This window comes from Pangasianodon hypophthalmus, chromosome 10, assembly GCF_027358585.1.
Source record: "Pangasianodon hypophthalmus isolate fPanHyp1 chromosome 10, fPanHyp1.pri, whole genome shotgun sequence".
NCBI lineage: Eukaryota > Metazoa > Chordata > Actinopteri > Siluriformes > Pangasiidae > Pangasianodon > Pangasianodon hypophthalmus.
Window position 1 is genome coordinate 17002799 of NC_069719.1, and position 16928 is coordinate 17019726.

General features: G+C 39.3%; 1 protein-coding gene across 1 annotated transcript in view; it reads right to left on the minus strand.

Moving 5' to 3' along the window:
- Positions 1-232: 232 nt before the first annotated feature.
- The window catches only part of mta1 (metastasis associated 1), a 34167-nt gene continuing 17471 nt past the window's right edge, over positions 233-16928 (minus strand). The window contains exons 4-18 of the mRNA XM_026934426.3: positions 12507-12633; positions 10930-10993; positions 10458-10575; positions 9140-9242; positions 8788-8887; positions 6596-6784; positions 5492-5566; positions 5349-5407; positions 5099-5226; positions 4801-4952; positions 3531-3720; positions 3244-3333; positions 2203-2355; positions 1110-1260; positions 233-1002 (exon numbers count right to left, since the gene is read on the minus strand). Of these exons, the coding sequence (XP_026790227.1) occupies positions 1148-1260; positions 2203-2355; positions 3244-3333; positions 3531-3720; positions 4801-4952; positions 5099-5226; positions 5349-5407; positions 5492-5566; positions 6596-6784; positions 8788-8887; positions 9140-9242; positions 10458-10575; positions 10930-10993; positions 12507-12633 (1661 nt within the window). The 3' untranslated portion in view covers positions 233-1002; positions 1110-1147. The remainder of the gene's footprint in view (positions 1003-1109; positions 1261-2202; positions 2356-3243; positions 3334-3530; positions 3721-4800; positions 4953-5098; positions 5227-5348; positions 5408-5491; positions 5567-6595; positions 6785-8787; positions 8888-9139; positions 9243-10457; positions 10576-10929; positions 10994-12506; positions 12634-16928) is intronic.

Here is a 16928-nt window from a genome sequence, read left to right on the forward strand (position 1 = left end):
AATGTAAAGAACCATGAGGCTTTTAGCTCACATGTGATGAACGTGAGGGGAGGATTTCTACTGACACATGCTCTCTCGAGGTATCAATATTTAATGAGCCAACTGTGGTGTAAACTTCAATGTATCACATATCACCAGGTGAAAAGCTGCCTGGTTCAGAATGCTGTTCTTGGCAGGATATGTGAGAGGATGGAAAAAAAAACAAATCTGCACAACATGTACAACACATATATGGTATCATTCTTAAGAAGTTGCACTGTATTCATGGAGCAGTATCGTTTTAGACTTCCAAGAGAGTTTCCTTACAAAAAGAATATGCTGTACATGGCAAATTCCTTATAACAAGCCTTGATAAACACGGGAGGCGCAAAATGCACCACTGTACAATAATGCCTCCATACGGTTCTCATTTACATATTCACAAAAGAGAAACAACTTTTTTAATTACACCATAGAAGCATAGATGCAATACTTGTGAAAAAGGTAGAAAAAGAACACATTCAGTCATCTTAATCAATAAGTTAATTGCCTGTGGCGTCAGGGCAGGGTGAACTGAAGAAACCGAATAATACGAGCATTGAAACAAAGACAAGCAGAATGAAAAGGGCAGTCTGAAAGAAATGCCTGTCTCTCTTTCTGAGTAGCTGACAAAGAAAATAATGCAACAGGCCAATAAGACAGTCCATGTTTCCCCCCCTCAGACTTGTGAGCAAGCTGTTTCAAGAAACAAGTTTCATCATTTAACTAAAAACAAACGATTACATTTGGTTAAAAAAAAGAATAACAAGACTTGAACTAATAATAATAATAATAATAATAATAATAAACAGAATTAGCAATATATGGTAAATATTGAATGCAGTCCTATACAGTCAGGTCAGTGCCTGTTCTAGCCCATAAACCTGAACAAAAACACTGGCTCTAATATAGCGCAATGTTGACCACAGATCCTCCCCGAGATTTTTCCACCACTGAGAATTGGAAAAACACCTCTCCGTTTACCTGCAGATTAACAAGGAAGAAGCAATCATTTTTAAAACAGTCTTGTGGCAGGCACAGGACATTGTTAATCAAGTCTAAAAACATAACGATAAAAGCTTAACAGAGACCTGTTGTCCGTACTAAAGGGCAGAGGTCACAGAAGGGGTCAGTCAAGTTCATGTACTTCATTGTCCTGCATGGCAGAGGGGGGACGTCCCTGCTCAGACATTCGCTTGGACATGATGTCCCACTGAGGACCCAGCACTTTAGACTTGGACCCTATGGGTGGTGAAAGAGAAGTGAAATAAAGAGCAGAATGATCATTATGGGATAGAACATGATGAACATGATGATCATTATGGGATAGTTCAAAAGAATTAAACCATTGTGACAGGCCTTTTCAACTATGTATAAAAAATGGATCCATATCTGACACTACATGGACATTATGTGCATCATCTCTTCCTGGTGCTGTTCCATATCACTTATATAGTTATTCTTCAAGCTGCATGCGAACAACCAAGAGTGATTAATGCTGTAAAGGTGATTGTGGCAAAATAAGTAAAAAGCAAAAACAAAGTGATAAATGAGAAGGAGGGAAGTGAGAGAAATAGTGCTGCTCAGAGCAGAATAGTGACACACTCATCAGGGAATTATATAACCACTGAACATTGGTTTCTTTCCAGACTCCTGGATAGAGCAATAACACAGCATGACAGAAAGTGAACATGAGGATTCCTCACAGAAGCGCAACACATTTGCGTATGATGAGGCTGTAAATAGTACACGCGTTATGTTTATCATCATTCATGTGTGTCACTCAATGGCTCTGATAGTGCTGTTGGTTGGTGTGTGCCTTTTTGCATCTGATCCTGCTGGAGATCCATGTGAGTCACTGCTGATCTGTTACCATGACAACACTGTCAGCCATTCAGAGTTGAGAATGAGAGAGAGAGAGTGACCTAGAGTTGTGGAAGCTGGACACATGGGCAAGAGAGAGAACACTGGAAAACAGGAAGGAGAATAGACTGTGGGCATTTTAATCCCAATTACACAATAAAAGATCTCAACCTTCATTTAGGCACCCCTGAAACTGGAAGAAAGCTTTTCTGCGGTTATGGAAAGCATATTAAAAGGTAAAGGAGACCTGTTAGTTACTGTTAATGAGCAATGCGCGCACACACACACACACACTTGACAACAGACACCTGTCTCTCTCACCGTCTAGGCCATTGTGCTGCTCATAGGTGCGTTTGCCGAGGATGGTGGGTGAGCCGTTGTTCAGGATGGGGGAGGACTTGATGGGAGTCAAGCTACCTGTGGATATGGAGGCTCCTCGTGGGGGCTCTGCTTTAGGTGGGCATGGGTGGGCCTCTACAATTAGGAGGCAGAGGAAGATAGTAGCGATATTGATTAGTCAGAATATAATATTCACGTAAAATCTAATTAAAACGCATCTGTTTCTACAAGCATGACCACCTTAGACATGTGCTGGAACCCCTCCAGCCCTCCCTAAAAGTGTCCACACACTGCAGTCTCCAGAGAAATAGTCTAAGATCATTCTAAATCAGGGGTGTCAAACACATGGCCTGCTGACCGGAATCAGCCTGGTAAAGGTTGTAAAGTGATCTACCAAATGAATTTAGAATCCAGGTTCTAAGTTAATATTGTGCTGTGGACTGTAATTGAATTTAGAGATTAAAAAAAAAATAGCTTGTCTGTTATTCCACTAGAGGGCAAAATACTAGGGAGCAATAATCTCAGCTAGGTAGACAAAATGTGTTAAAGATAAGTATACGCTATACGCATGTTCCTTTCCAAAATAACTAACTTAGGGGTTTCACAACAACAGGAGTGAACACTATGCAAACATATAGCTTTTTTATTTGTAAACAATAAATGTATCCCAATCCCAATTAAATCTATTTACGTTACAGGTTGTAATACTACTCTACAATAGTTAATGGTAAAAGCATAATTTGGCAAATTTGCTTTTTAGTAATGAACTGCAGTCCGTTTATCTGTTTTGTAGGTGATAAATGCCTATAAATGAGAGGAGTTGTTGATGTGTAATTTGTCTACCAAATTGATTTTTTTGGTCTGGCCCACTTGACACTGGATGTGTGTATGTGGCCTGTTACCTAAAATGACACCTCTGCTCTAAATTTTCCCTAAACATCCTCCGCTGTGTCCTGGCACTTGTAAAATTGAAACGAGAGAGAAAGAAAACAGAACAAGAATGTAGATGTCATATCCACCCACCCAGATATCTAACCACAGACTCCAGAGGCTTCCGGACAGCATGCCTCAAAGATATGGGCTTTTTGGACATATCTGGCAACCGCACTGCACCTACACACAAAATAAATATAGTATAAAATTTGCCTGTATTTAAACATAACAGAGCAAAGACATGAGAAGCACACAATGCATGTTAATGAACATATCATTCAAAGTGAACTACATGTGTATAATCTTGTGATGTAGCATACAATTTATGAATCTGTCCCTAGGCAGGGGAATAATAGAGCAGTAGTGACTTCACTCACACTCTGCTTTGATGGCTGCTGTGTTGACGGGTGTGTAGGGGTGACGAGCCAGAAAGCGGGACTTGAGCAGATCTTGGCAGATACGCCTTGCTGTCCTTGTCAGCTGAGTGGTCTGCAGGTAGAACGCTTGTCTGGTCTTCACTGCAAACTTTGGACTCCCACCGTGTCTCACTGGTGCACCATGAGGACTCTACCAACCAGAAAGACATCAGAGTGAGTGTTTCAGCATCTGTAACAACACACTGCTTAACCACAGGGTGCTTAGTGCAGGAATTAACCCAAATATCCATCTATACTGTTACAGCAGAACCTTCCAGTTCCACTAAACAAAGATGCCCTGTTCTAGACAACTGATGTCCAAAACAGGTTAGTGATTTCCTTACTGAAATGGAACGTTTCAGGTAATCAATTACTAGATTTAGTCTGTTAGGTAGAGCAGGGAAATCTAAACAGTCCCAGAGTTTGAGTGCAATGTGAAAACAGTGAGACAAGCAGAGGAATGAGGACAGAATACATGTCTTAAGGTAATTTATCTTAAACAGACAATTAGTGAGAAGATATCATCAAACTCCATAGAATTGCTGTTCAAGTTTCATGTGTGCTTTGTATAGGCCACATAAGACACCTACATTTATTTCTTAAATTTATATAGAGGATATTTTTTTGTATGTTTTGGGACCCAAATATAAGAGAGAAAGAGAGAACAATGCTGAGTCTCATTTACACTGATGAGTACAGACAGGATATGTCTTGAAAATCTTGGATCATTTCATGTTGAAATATGATGCTTGACGTTTTCTAATTTGCACACACACAGTTACTTCATATATTTATTCTCTACAAATGACTGAATGTGTGCAGACTATCTCATTATCGTTAAAAAGCCGTTGGTTGCTTGTGTCCTGCTGGGTGGCTATTGTCTTAATGACATCGTCTGGAATTTAACAGTTTAGTTATTTATAAACCGTGAATTTAAATGTGGATATGCAGAGGAAAGGCTTGTGAAAAGAAATGGCTTAACTATTACAGTTTCACAATTCAAGCAGCATATCCTTATTTTCAGGCACTATAGGTAAATTGCATATTACATTACATTTATTAACTCTTAAATGAAATACCTCTGATTGGTGACAAGTAATTTATTCTTGAAATAAAAAAAAAAATTGTTGTCTGTTTTTGGTCCTTTCACAAATTAGTGCTCATCCTGATCTGATACAGTAGCAACAATGCATGTTAAAAAGAGCTCTGTGCTGCTGAAAGTCATGCCCACCATGTTGTTGCGGTTAGGTCCAGGCCGTTCTCCATCCAGTCTCGTGGGCATCTTCAGGCCACCGTACTTCTTCCAGTAGGTCCAGCAGGACGCACACAGTCTGCACTGCATGTTGGTAGGCCCCCATGAGTACCACTGATAGGAACTGGTGGCTACACAAAAACAGAAAGAGAGAGTGAAAGTTGAGCAAGAGGTTTTTTTTTTTCCTATACAATTTGTGTATGCTTTAAACCTTTACACATAATTTCACAGTACTTATCAAACGCAATGTTTGTGAGAGTACGAGTGAGAGACTTACTGTAGCAGCTCTCGCATGCGCGGCCCAGTCCTGCTGGCTGACTCACTGCCCCAGGTATTGCCCCAGCCCCGTTCACCAACCCTGGCTTCACGCTGTTCACACTCAACTGGTTTGGATTGGGCTTGTTGCTGCAGAAGCAACACACACGGTCACACACAGATTAAGCTTGTGCATAATCAAATAGACAATTCACTTAAAGCTTAGAGGTAAATGTTTGCATATCCTCTGACCAATTGGCTATGGTACTCACTAGTTAGGAATATAGACCTGCTTCAGCTTGCTCTCTGCTTCCGCTGCTTTTAACCTTTTCTGTACAAAGCAGAATACATAGAAAATCAGTTGAGATTTTTTTTCCCCCAGGAACATAAGAGGTATTCTGTCAACCAACCATACCTGCTGAACGTATCTGTCTGTGGTTTTCCACATGTAGTAATACTCAATTATGCTAGTCAGAGATTTCCAAGGAAGCTGAAAGAGACAGAGGAGTTATTTTGTTGTGTTCAAGTGAAATCTTGTCTTACCATCTCCCACAACCTTAACTTGAAATTAAGAAACAAAGAAGACATTTAATGCAAGTTTGGTTTTACAGATGTTCCTTCACCATCATGTGTAACAAAAATGGTCAATATGCGTTAAATGTTTATAGTCAAACATTCATAACAATATTTCTGGAGGGCAGTATAAATGTGGACTTTTTTCCTCTTGCCCCTTTTTTCATGTCTCCTGCTCTTTGTTTTGAATTTTTACAAATCTCTTGGGTATTTTCTCCATTAATTTTCCACCATTCCTTGGCTGTGTCTTTGTCTCTATGTCTGTCTTCCATTTCTGAATTATGGATTTTATTTTTGGCAATGGTATCCCCAAACACCTCTGATATCTTATCATACCTTTCACTTTGCAGCAAATTTCTTGGGAGTTCACCTATTTGAACCTTTCATGCCTTAAATAAGACTTAAAAAGCAAAAGGTGTTGACTGTTATGTTCTTATATATATCGTACTGAGCACATTCAAATAAAGAAACAAGATAATGTTCATATTTTTTTTTAAAAGAATTTTGTTTGTGGATAAAGTATAAATTAGGGTGCATTTTAAATTTTTAAACCCAGAAAAAAGTGGGATGCAAACTTTTTACTCATCTGTATCTACACTCTTAAGCAGAGCCATAAACCATTCTAATGCAGGAACACAGAAGGAAAAATCTAAAGCACAAAACCACTTCTCGTCTTCCTTTGTCTGCTTATATAATATGGTTTTAGTTCCGTAAAAGTGGGTGTATACATTTTCTCAACGTGGCTCCTCCTTGTCGCTGAGTTCAGTCCCCAAACTACAGTGAAATATGCACTAAATCACCAGCAGGTGGCAGAGTTAGAAGACACACACTACCGCAAAAGGGAATCTGTGTACAGACCAGTGAGCTGGTGCTCTGTATTTTGTCCATAAGCCATCTATATATTACTCCTTCTCTCTATGTAAACGCATTATTGATATAAACTCACAAAATCCTGCTGGATATCGGTAAAGTCTTTGCCATATTTCTCCAGTGCCTCCTCAAACAAGTTGGCCTCCGAGGCGCTCCACTCTTCCATCTCGTCTCGACAGAGTACAGGGCCACCCTGAGGCACCAAAGCAGCAATTGCTCGTGTCATGTCATAGCCGTTGTTGTGCAGCGTGTCCATGGCATGGAACTGAGGAGCAAAAGAAGACGTGAATAAGGTCTGGATACCAAAAACAGAGTGAATGGTAATCATGAACATCTGCAGTAGTTTCACAACTCTCCCCAGAAAAGCGTCATTTTTCACAGGTAGATAAATCACACATGATCTGCACAATTATTTTTAGATCAGCACATTCAAAAAGGCCAAAAATATGTCAGTACAGTTAGAGACCAATCCAAAGGAATCCTACTACTCAATAATGACAACCTATGCAACTAAATAATCTACAGACCAACAAATATCGCTTGTGCTCCATTGATCCTGGGAATTTTCAGGAGGCTCAAGTGTGATGAGAAGCTGAACACAGAGCAAAATATGCAGGACATCCACAGGAGTTGGCCCAAGGGCCAGAGGATTCATCACTGACTGGTTTCTCAGTGAGAGGAAAGCTGTATTTTTCTCTGATTACCCAATTTTTTAAATATTCATTATTTACATGACGATAAAATGTTCATTATTTACACGTGGGAAAGCCAAGACTCTACAGTTTTGTTTTCATGTCATAAACAAAGACATAAACTGGAAAAGTCACAACAAAGTTCACTTGCAAAGCTCACACACTCAGATAAAACAGCACAGCGAAGCCACAACATGAAACATTAAACCTAAAGTCACTCAAAAAGAGTAAATGTTTTCATTCAGAGTGAATGAGCAAATCTGAAGCAGAGAGATGATGCAGGTAATAAAAACTAATGCTTTTATGGTTGTGATTATTATTATCATCATAATAATAATCATAATAATAATCATAATAATCCACTTTATGCAGTAATTATATTTAAATTGTTCAGTCTGGTTTAATGATGAAAGTATACGCATTCTCTTAAAAGACAGAATTAACAGGCAAAGGCACTACTGTAAACAGCTCTTTCAGATTCCTGGACTGCAGTTTTGTTTATTATAGATCTGTTTATCATATGAGCTTCAGTTAACTTAATCTTGCATTGATGCTGCTTTTCAAGCAAGAGTTGTGTAGGCCATTATTTATTGTTTATTACTTATGAGGTTACTTCTTCTGAAACCTGGATGGGTTCAGCACACTCGTATAACATCAGCTACATCGCCCTGATAATGTCTCAACAAGGCCGCCCTGTTAATGTCTTAATGATGCCCTGTTAATGACTCAATTTGCAAGAGATGCTATTTTTAACATTATGGAAACAAAAGTTTTTTAATAATGCTTTAAACAATATGCAGGGTCCAGATGTCTCTTGTAGAAAGCAAAGGGAAAATCACTTTTTGTTTCCTATTCACACAATTAGTGCAGTGATTCACAATCAAATTGCAGGAAACTATTTGTGAAAGTCTGTTCAGACAAAAATGTCATTTCATGTTATATATACAGATTAAAGCAGTGTGTTTCTCAGGTTCAGAGGGTATCTTTTTGCTTGTGTCTAGTACCCACTGGCTCCTGGGTTGTAAGTTTAATAAATGAGTGGCATCTAGTGGTAGGTGAAGGTTGGTGAGGGTGGGTCCACAGAGTCAGAATATAACCCATAGGTGGCTTTTTTCAGTCGAGCACACAATACAAATTAGCTCTCTAATATGTTTGACTCAGTCTTGAAATGCTACGCTATTATGAAGTGGCTTTTAACATACGACCAAAATATGAATTTTTTTATTGCCATGCTCTTTTATCAAAGCTTTATAAATCTAATCTGATGATTATTTGATGATTATAAAGGTTATGACAGCACTGTAATTGTCATACTTACAAACATAAGATTACTGTGAAAAGAAAGACTTAAAAGGTTGTCCTTTTTCTAAATATCCGTACTGCTCTACACCATTATGATTAAATCTGCCTGGGTAATCATGATGCTCTACGCCATTATGAGTAATTCTGCATGGACAATTGGCTAAGCACAGATGACATTAGAATGCGTTTCATGTGCCAGACCAAAGTGTGAAGTACTGCGGAAGCAGGATGTAGCATGCAGTGAGTGAGCGAGCGAGTGTAGGTGGTGCCGTACCAGTGTGATGTCTCTGGAGGCAGCTGCAGCACTCATGTGTAGACTGGGCTGCCGAACTGAACTGCTGCAGTCCAAAGCCCGCGCAAACGTACCCACAGACCTGTGGGAGGGAAGGAGAAAGAAAAAGGGCAGAAGGGAGATAGAAAGTGATGTAAAGAGATTGAGCAGGGGAGAGATAAGAATGAATGAGCACTGCAAGTGTCTTCCTGTAAAACAGCATCTCACTGTTCAGATATAAATCAATAATTCCACAGGAAGTGTACCATATTTCGAAGCCCCTTAACTGTCACTATGTTGCTCATTCCAGACAAACATCAATAGGGAAAAATCCAACAACACTTGAGGTACTTACCGAGCCACTACAAGAAACTGGTCGATCTGTTTCTCTGTAAGAGGACTGTTGGGATCCCACACTTTCTCCTCTAGTTTGGCCAGCTCCCTGCCATCCTCCTCTCCTAATGAACCGAGAAGCACAAACACAGCAGTCATCTAAAGAACAGCTGGATATCAAGATTAGACTCCCACTCTGCTACAGCTCTGCATGGTCTTCCTTTCTTCCAGTGCTTCATGTTATTCATCCATGTCTATCAGAGTTCTCAGTGAGATGCCCCGAATACACTAGCTTTAGTTGCAGAAATATCCAGATTTAAAAACAGACAGGACGTGGCTGCATGTTCACACCACAGGGTGTCTAGAGTATGCCTAAAATGACATTTTATACTTAATTATGTAAAATTATTTGCACATATTTATGTAAATTACAGCAAAATAAACTGCAAAAATTATATCTTCCATAGTAGTCTAGTTCAGCAGTTCTCAAACTGGGGGCTGGGGCTGCAGAAAATACTCATAAGTTGTAACTCTGCTCATTATTTTTGTTAATTTATTAAATCTAGCATGGTAGTGCGATTGCCTCACGGTTCCAGGGTCCATGGTTCAGTACTGAGCTGTACGGGTCTGTATGTTCTACCCGTGACCACTTGGGTTTTTCTGTTCTCTAGTTTCCTCCCATCTCCCAAACACATCCCAGCAAGTGTATTGGCAACTCTAAATTGCCCCATGCGTAAATGAGTGTGTGTGCATATACTCCCGCCTCGCCCAGTGTTCCCACGACAGGCTCCGGATACACTGCAACCGTGACCAGGATAAAGTGAAGATGAATGAATCAATGCAAAATACTAGATCTGTGGTGCGATTAGGCCAAATTGGTATGTATAAAAAAGTGGTATGTATAAAACAATTTAAAATAGTGACTGTTATTAGATTTAAATATGTGCCAACCAACAGAACAGCATCATGTCTTTTGTTTTATCCAGCAAAACTATCTGCTTTTCTTTAGCAAATTTTGGTTGAAATTATATTTAATCAAATCAACATGTCTGTGCTAAGAAAGGCACCTGATTAGCCTTAAGCTTAAATTCTAAGACCATATAAAATATAATATAACACGGTGAAATATAATTTCAGAGAAACAGTTTTTAGGGACCTGTGGTCACCCTGCCATCAGACAGTGTTACACAGAGATAAAGGAAGAGATATGAATCATACAGAGGAAGTGCAAGACATGGTTGCATGTTTTTGTCTGCATGTTTTAAGCACTTGAGTGTTCAGACTCTACAGTGGGTATGAAAATCAGAAGTTTCCCACAACTGCACTAAAAGAACACATACCCTCGTTGAGGAGGTCGGTGATTTCTGCCTGGTACTTATTCCCCACTCTGATCTCGCCTTTATCAGCCAAGAGTGTTTTCTGCTGAGGGTCGTACACCAGAGAGTAGAAAAATGCGTCCTGCAGCCAAAACACAACACAGACAAAGTCGAAGTCAGAGACCCAGGCACAAACAAAGAAAGCCTCATGTACTGATATAGGGCTATGTGGTGTTTGTGTGTTTGGCCTGACAGTGAGTGGAGTCTCCAGTCTCCTCATTACTAAATGCGAAGAGAACATTCTGGGTCAACACACTGAATTATTCATGAAGAACAGAGCTCAAAACTAGATCTCATATACACACATACACACACAATAAGCACATGCATCTCTATCTAGTATAGGTAAAACATACACTGTGAGTGCATCAGTGCCAGTGAGCTAGTAGTGTGTTCTAGCAGTGCTACACAGTTACAAATGCTGTACTGTACTCACCTCTCGGTCTAGGTAGGACTTGAGGGCTTCTGTCTCATTGAGAAGAGTCACACAGCACTTTCCTCTGAACACAGTTACACAACACACATGTTCAAAATGGCTTGAAGCACACAACCTCAAAGTCAAGTCAAAGGTAAAGGAGAAATACAAATTTTGTTTTGACAGTCAAATTATAGCAAAATGGACAAGAGAGAACTGGGACCTTGAGAATGTACTCTAAACAGACTTGGCATGCGACTTGTGTTTATGTCAGAAAGAGATGCACAGGCTGCAGGGGATATCAGTACTGAAAGTACCAATGCTCCTAATTACGGCAAATTAGGAATGGACTCATCCTATTTTTGAAACGATAACATCATTACAGCATTCTTCCATAGGCTGTTCTGTAAGCAATATCAGAGCTCTCAGTAAAGCACTGATACCTGATACAGTAAGCGAGCTGCCTCTCTACATACTCTAAATTGCTCAAACACTAAAAAGATGTACTCCATGTTTTTTTTAAGTAAGAACACCTTTTGCGGGGTTTGGTGAAATTCACCTCATATTCAAGCAGTCTCTGCAGTATCTGCTCAGAGGCTATGACAGAGTGGCTATGTAAATAGTCATGCCGCCTGTCAATTCAGAAAGTCAAGCAGTACTAGCAAGCATTACTGTAATCAAACATCATCATACTGCTGTCACTGTTCTTGGTCAGAGGATTTGAAGTATAGACTATGTAACAGTGATGATAATAGCTTATAATAAATAGATAATAGATAATAAAAACTAAGGAGTAACAGGTTTGTTATTTTATTTTGGTTATTGTGTGTTAGAAAATCTACGAGATGTAGAAGTATGGGCCAAGCAAAACATCAAGACAATTTTTTTTAAATATTAAAAAAAAAAAAAAAAAAAACTTTTGCTGTCAGCCAAGTTGGGGTGGAACAGGAACCCAGTGACTTACAAATCAAACGGGATGAGACTAGATGACATTCTGTAAACTCCATAAACATCAAATTAATATTCATTCTTCTGGCGGCAGTATTACATAATATTACAGAATATCATAAATATTATTCTAATTTATATAATTATTATTATATTTTCATAAAATGTAATACAGAGTAAGTGTCCATTCATGCTCTTCCAATGTAAGCTGTGTTTTATTGTTAGCTAAGCTTTTAAACAGACATCCAGATGCTGTGCATGTTTTAATTACTTTAATTACACAAGATGTATGTTTGTAAGGTCCTGAAATCCCTGTGAAAATCTTTATACATTTCACTGGTCCAGCAGTCTAATACCAGGATCATACTAACAGCTTAAGTTTCCTACCGAGATCTGATTCCAGTGCCAGTAATGTCCACTCCACTCAAACACTGTTTATGCTCGAGGATTCCTAATACAGCTTTTGACATGTCACAAAATAATGATGTGTCTCAGACACATGATGTCGGCCGAACAGCCATCCTTGGAGTATTCCACTCACTTACTGTACAGTTCAAGCCCGCAGACGTGACAGTGGTCAAATTATTTCACCCTATATTTATGGAAAATCGTCCAACATGGTGCACACAAACAAACAGAGGTGTTTTTACCTGATGTGTGTAGCAGGCAGAGACTCCAATTGTCTGGAGAGGAAGAGCTCTCTGTGTCTCAGCTGGTGTTTTTGTTTCTCTGGCAGGTCCACCATCTCAGGGTTCTCCATCTCCTCCTCCAGCTCTCCTGGGGGTCAAAGGTCAAAATACATCTTCATTAAGCCACCAGGAGATGTGCGTTAATGGCTGAATTGTGACAACACTTTTGTGAAACATAGCCCCTTGAATGTTTCCTAAGATTTGAAATATGTAGTTGCATCCAACTTTTTTTTAACCATATGCAGAGATTACCACATCTAAATAGACTGGCCTGGAGATCCGAGTGCTGCAGTCACAGATATAGAAACCCTAGATGAATGCTGTTGCTCCATATTTTGATATCTCCCCGCCACATTAGGTGGGGCAGGAATCACACATTAACCAGTGAAAGTCGTTGGGGAAATGCCTGTCTACTCTGATAAGATCACCTGTAACTCTCTATGTTCACTTGACTTTGATAAAATTTACTGTTTCAGATGTCATACCTTTCTGCATACCACAGGAGATGCAAATGAAAATATACCTGTACAATTGATCATTTGAAATGTTTATAAACCAATGCAGCTATGAGCAAACAACCCATTATTGAGAAAATCATCAAGCAGCATTATGTTAGCTAAAGCTAGCATGAAGGATACCTGAAACCGACTTAGTTACATCATGATAAACACTGCCTGATAAGTAATAACTGGTACTGAATCACAAATCCAACCCCAAATGCAATCTCAAAACATACAATAGATTTCACATGTACTGCCAAATACTATGTGTGTACAAGTTAAAGAGTAGCTCAACAGTGTTAAGTAAGGAATAAAACATGATGTGGCATGCTGTTACAGGAAAATAATAATAGGGATGGTGTGAGGCAGCCCAATGGCTCAGGGCCATTAGCATCCCAAAGTTGATTATTTTCCTATAACAATACGTCCCAAAGTGTTTTATCTTTCTTATTCCATAGTAATTTGCTAGAGATAACAATTTCACAGTAAAGACCAACATGTACATTTTATTAGTTTATAGTAATGTTTAAAGTGATGTCCAAAGTTAGTTGCAGTTACCACTTACGTTATAGCAGCTATAAACACGTGTTCGCTCACCAGCCTCTCTTTCACTCTCTCTTGAAGTTTATAAATACAGCTGGTCATGTTACCGACACATCGCAAAGCCCTCAGTCCTGAAGACATTCCCATGGCAGACAACTTAAAGGAACAGCCTTACCTCTGACTGTTACAAAGTCTTGACACTGACACTTTATTTTTTCCCACCAAAACCTTAGTAGACAGTCTGAATGACGTGGCTGGCTCAGCCCAATGCAGCATTTAGGTTTCCTATATCTACGGTTGCAAACAGAAAGTACCTCAAATCAAATCAGTTCGACATAAAAGCAGATGAATAAGAATGTAAAAATGGTTGGGTGAAAAAAAGCAAAAAAAAAAATAAATAAATAAAATAAAATGAAATAAAAAAAATGAAATCGGAGTGAGTCAATAAAGTCCCACCCCCTCACATAATTCACATCTGAGTACTTAATCTCTGTTCCCCAATAATTCATTTTTAGAGGAGCTGAGAGGAAATTCTCTCTCAAAAAAAATCCTACATATATGTGGTGTACGGACTGAGGGTGCTGAGTGGAGAAGAGGGAAGGTAGAGTGAGTATGAGGAGGAGGAGGAGGAGGAGGGAAGAGAGAAGAGAGAAGCCAGAGAGTGTGCTCCAATTCATCTGGAGTTTCATTAGAGAGAGAGACAGATAGACAGAGCAAACGAAAGACAGAAAGACAGACAGAATGAATGAGAGAGGAGAGAAGAACAAAAGCAATCAAGGGATTTTCAAGAAAAAAAAAAAAAAAAAAAGGTGTGCCTGAAAATCAATACGTATTCCCTCTTCTTCCTCAGCCACTCTAGTATTCTGAGCACACGCACTCACCATGCTGTCTGTATGTCATACCTTCAGTTTCATTTTCATTTGCACACAAATGCATGCACTCAACACATAAACAGAGTGGCTGCTGTTCTGTGTCTTAGATTTATTACAATTGTGACTGGAGTATTGATGTGTACTACACAGAAGTAGGGGGAAAAAAAGAGAGAAAGGAAAACCACGAGAGCCACACGGCTATGAACAGCCCTCTTCATCCTCGAGAGAGCCAGCATGATGAGAGTAACTCACTACAGCCTCAGTCCTTAGAGAGAGAGAGAGAGAGAGAGAGAGAGAGAGTGAGCAAGAGGCATATAGCAAGAGCGATAGAGAGACAGCAAAAGACAGAGAGAGAGAGACAGAGACAGAAATATTGAAACAGACACACAGGGAGAGAGAGAGAGAGAGCATAAGCGCAAGAGAGATTGCGAAAGAGACAGCATGAGCGAGCAAGAGTGAGAGTGTAAGAGAGATAGCGAGAGAGAGATAACGTGAGAGAGAGAGACAGACAGAAAGAGAGACAGAGAGAGAGAGACAGAACAGAACACTGCAACCAATCTACTGGCACTGCACCCAGCCTATACTCTCCACAAATTGCCTCTCCATCTCACCTGTCCCAAGCAATTATCAATTATTGATGAATGAGTTGCTTTACCAAGCAGTGAGAGGAGGAAGAGGAGGGGAGAGGAAGAGGAGCCTACACTCCCACTCAGGAAGGAGGAATGGAGGCTCATGAGAGACACTGCATAGAGGAACAGACTCGACTTTCCATTGCACTTGCCAAACAGCCATACTCTAGTGCACTATGAACCAGATCATATATATAGGACTTCCATCATTGGACAACTGCCCTGAGACACACAGACACACACAGACACACACACACACACACACACACACAAGTACATAGTCATCCAGGTACTGTAGATCAGGATTGTCCAACCTGAGTTTGTCAGAAAGGTACTTAGGAGAGAAATGAAGTAATTTGTAACTGGTCAGCAGCAAAGTGGGCATGAGGAACAGGAAACTGGCGGGAGCTTCAACTCTGCATACTAACGTGCAGATTAAATAGCATACTCTGACCTTATATCTAAAGGTATTTACTAATTTAGAACATCTGAAAGATTTCTACATTGCACATGGATTGGTACATGAAGTTTGTTATTTGTCAAGCATTCATACTTAACTCTGAAAAGTGTGTTAAAAATCTGTGCAATGCAAACAATAAACTCGAGTATAGTTTTGAACAGTAGATCTCAATATGGGGTTGATGATGCATAGCCATTGGTCCATAACATAGCTGTTTTATTTATTATTGAGCTGCTATAGTTATTAACCCATTTGATTGGTCACTTGAATTGAATGGCTTTAATCCAAATCTCAAAAACTCAAAGTAAGTAGCTATAAATAAGGTCAGCTTGGACCTAATGTGTTCTGTCGGTGGAAGGTTCAGGAATTAAAAGCTCTCTGGCTCAAATTATTGCCAGAATATCATTGTGCACATCTGAATAATGAGCTTTATATTTCAGTAGCTGGATTATTATTTATAAACTACATTTGTACGGAGGGGGCTCATGGAATTTATTTTGCAGTTAAAGGGGTCCCTGGCTGCAAACAGTTTGAGAAACCAGGTCTAAAATAGAAAGCTATAAAAGTATGTGATTTAACACACACGTCTTCTCTCTTGTTTGTTTTAAATTGAGTAGCTCATAAAGACGTGAACTATTTTATCGACGAAGTAACAGAGATAAACACTACATTGTTTCATTTTCTGAACATGGTTTTTAATTTATGAAGGATTAAAAACCATGTTAAATAGTGGAAATATTCTAATGTTCACACTTTAATAGTTTAACTATATTTTCCTGCAATGTGGCTGGAGTCACTTTTCTTGTTTAAGTCATTTTCATACTAAAATATTAATGTTTGAATTTAACAAACCTCTCATGTAACAACCCACCTAAAAGTATGTACTAATATTTTCAATGCCAAAAGATCTGGTTCATCAGAGTTACTTTAAAAACTCTGTTTTGCCCATAACTTGCCCAGTGAATTTTAAATCATAATATCTTTTGTCAGGATGTTTAAAGGGAGACTACAAAGCACTGCTATACGTCCCTCTGGATAAGAACATCTGCCAAACGCTGGAGATGTAAATGTAATATGGGGCAAGTTAGTTCATGTATCTGGTTTACACTATCTCATTAAAAGTCTTTAATTATACCACATCCCATAGTTTCCCCATTTAGACGGTTTCTCTATAATCTTCCTCACACGAGGCCACAGAGAAAATCTCAGTTAAAGTGTACCACCATTTGATCTAAACAAACAACAAAATATCTACCTTCACCTACTCCTTGATGTTTACTTCATGCCTCTTTGTTTAATGGACAGCTAAGATCCTCCTACTGTTTTGAAAGACCATGAACGTTCAGGGCTGTCTCAAGCTCGTTTTAGGTGGTGGTTAG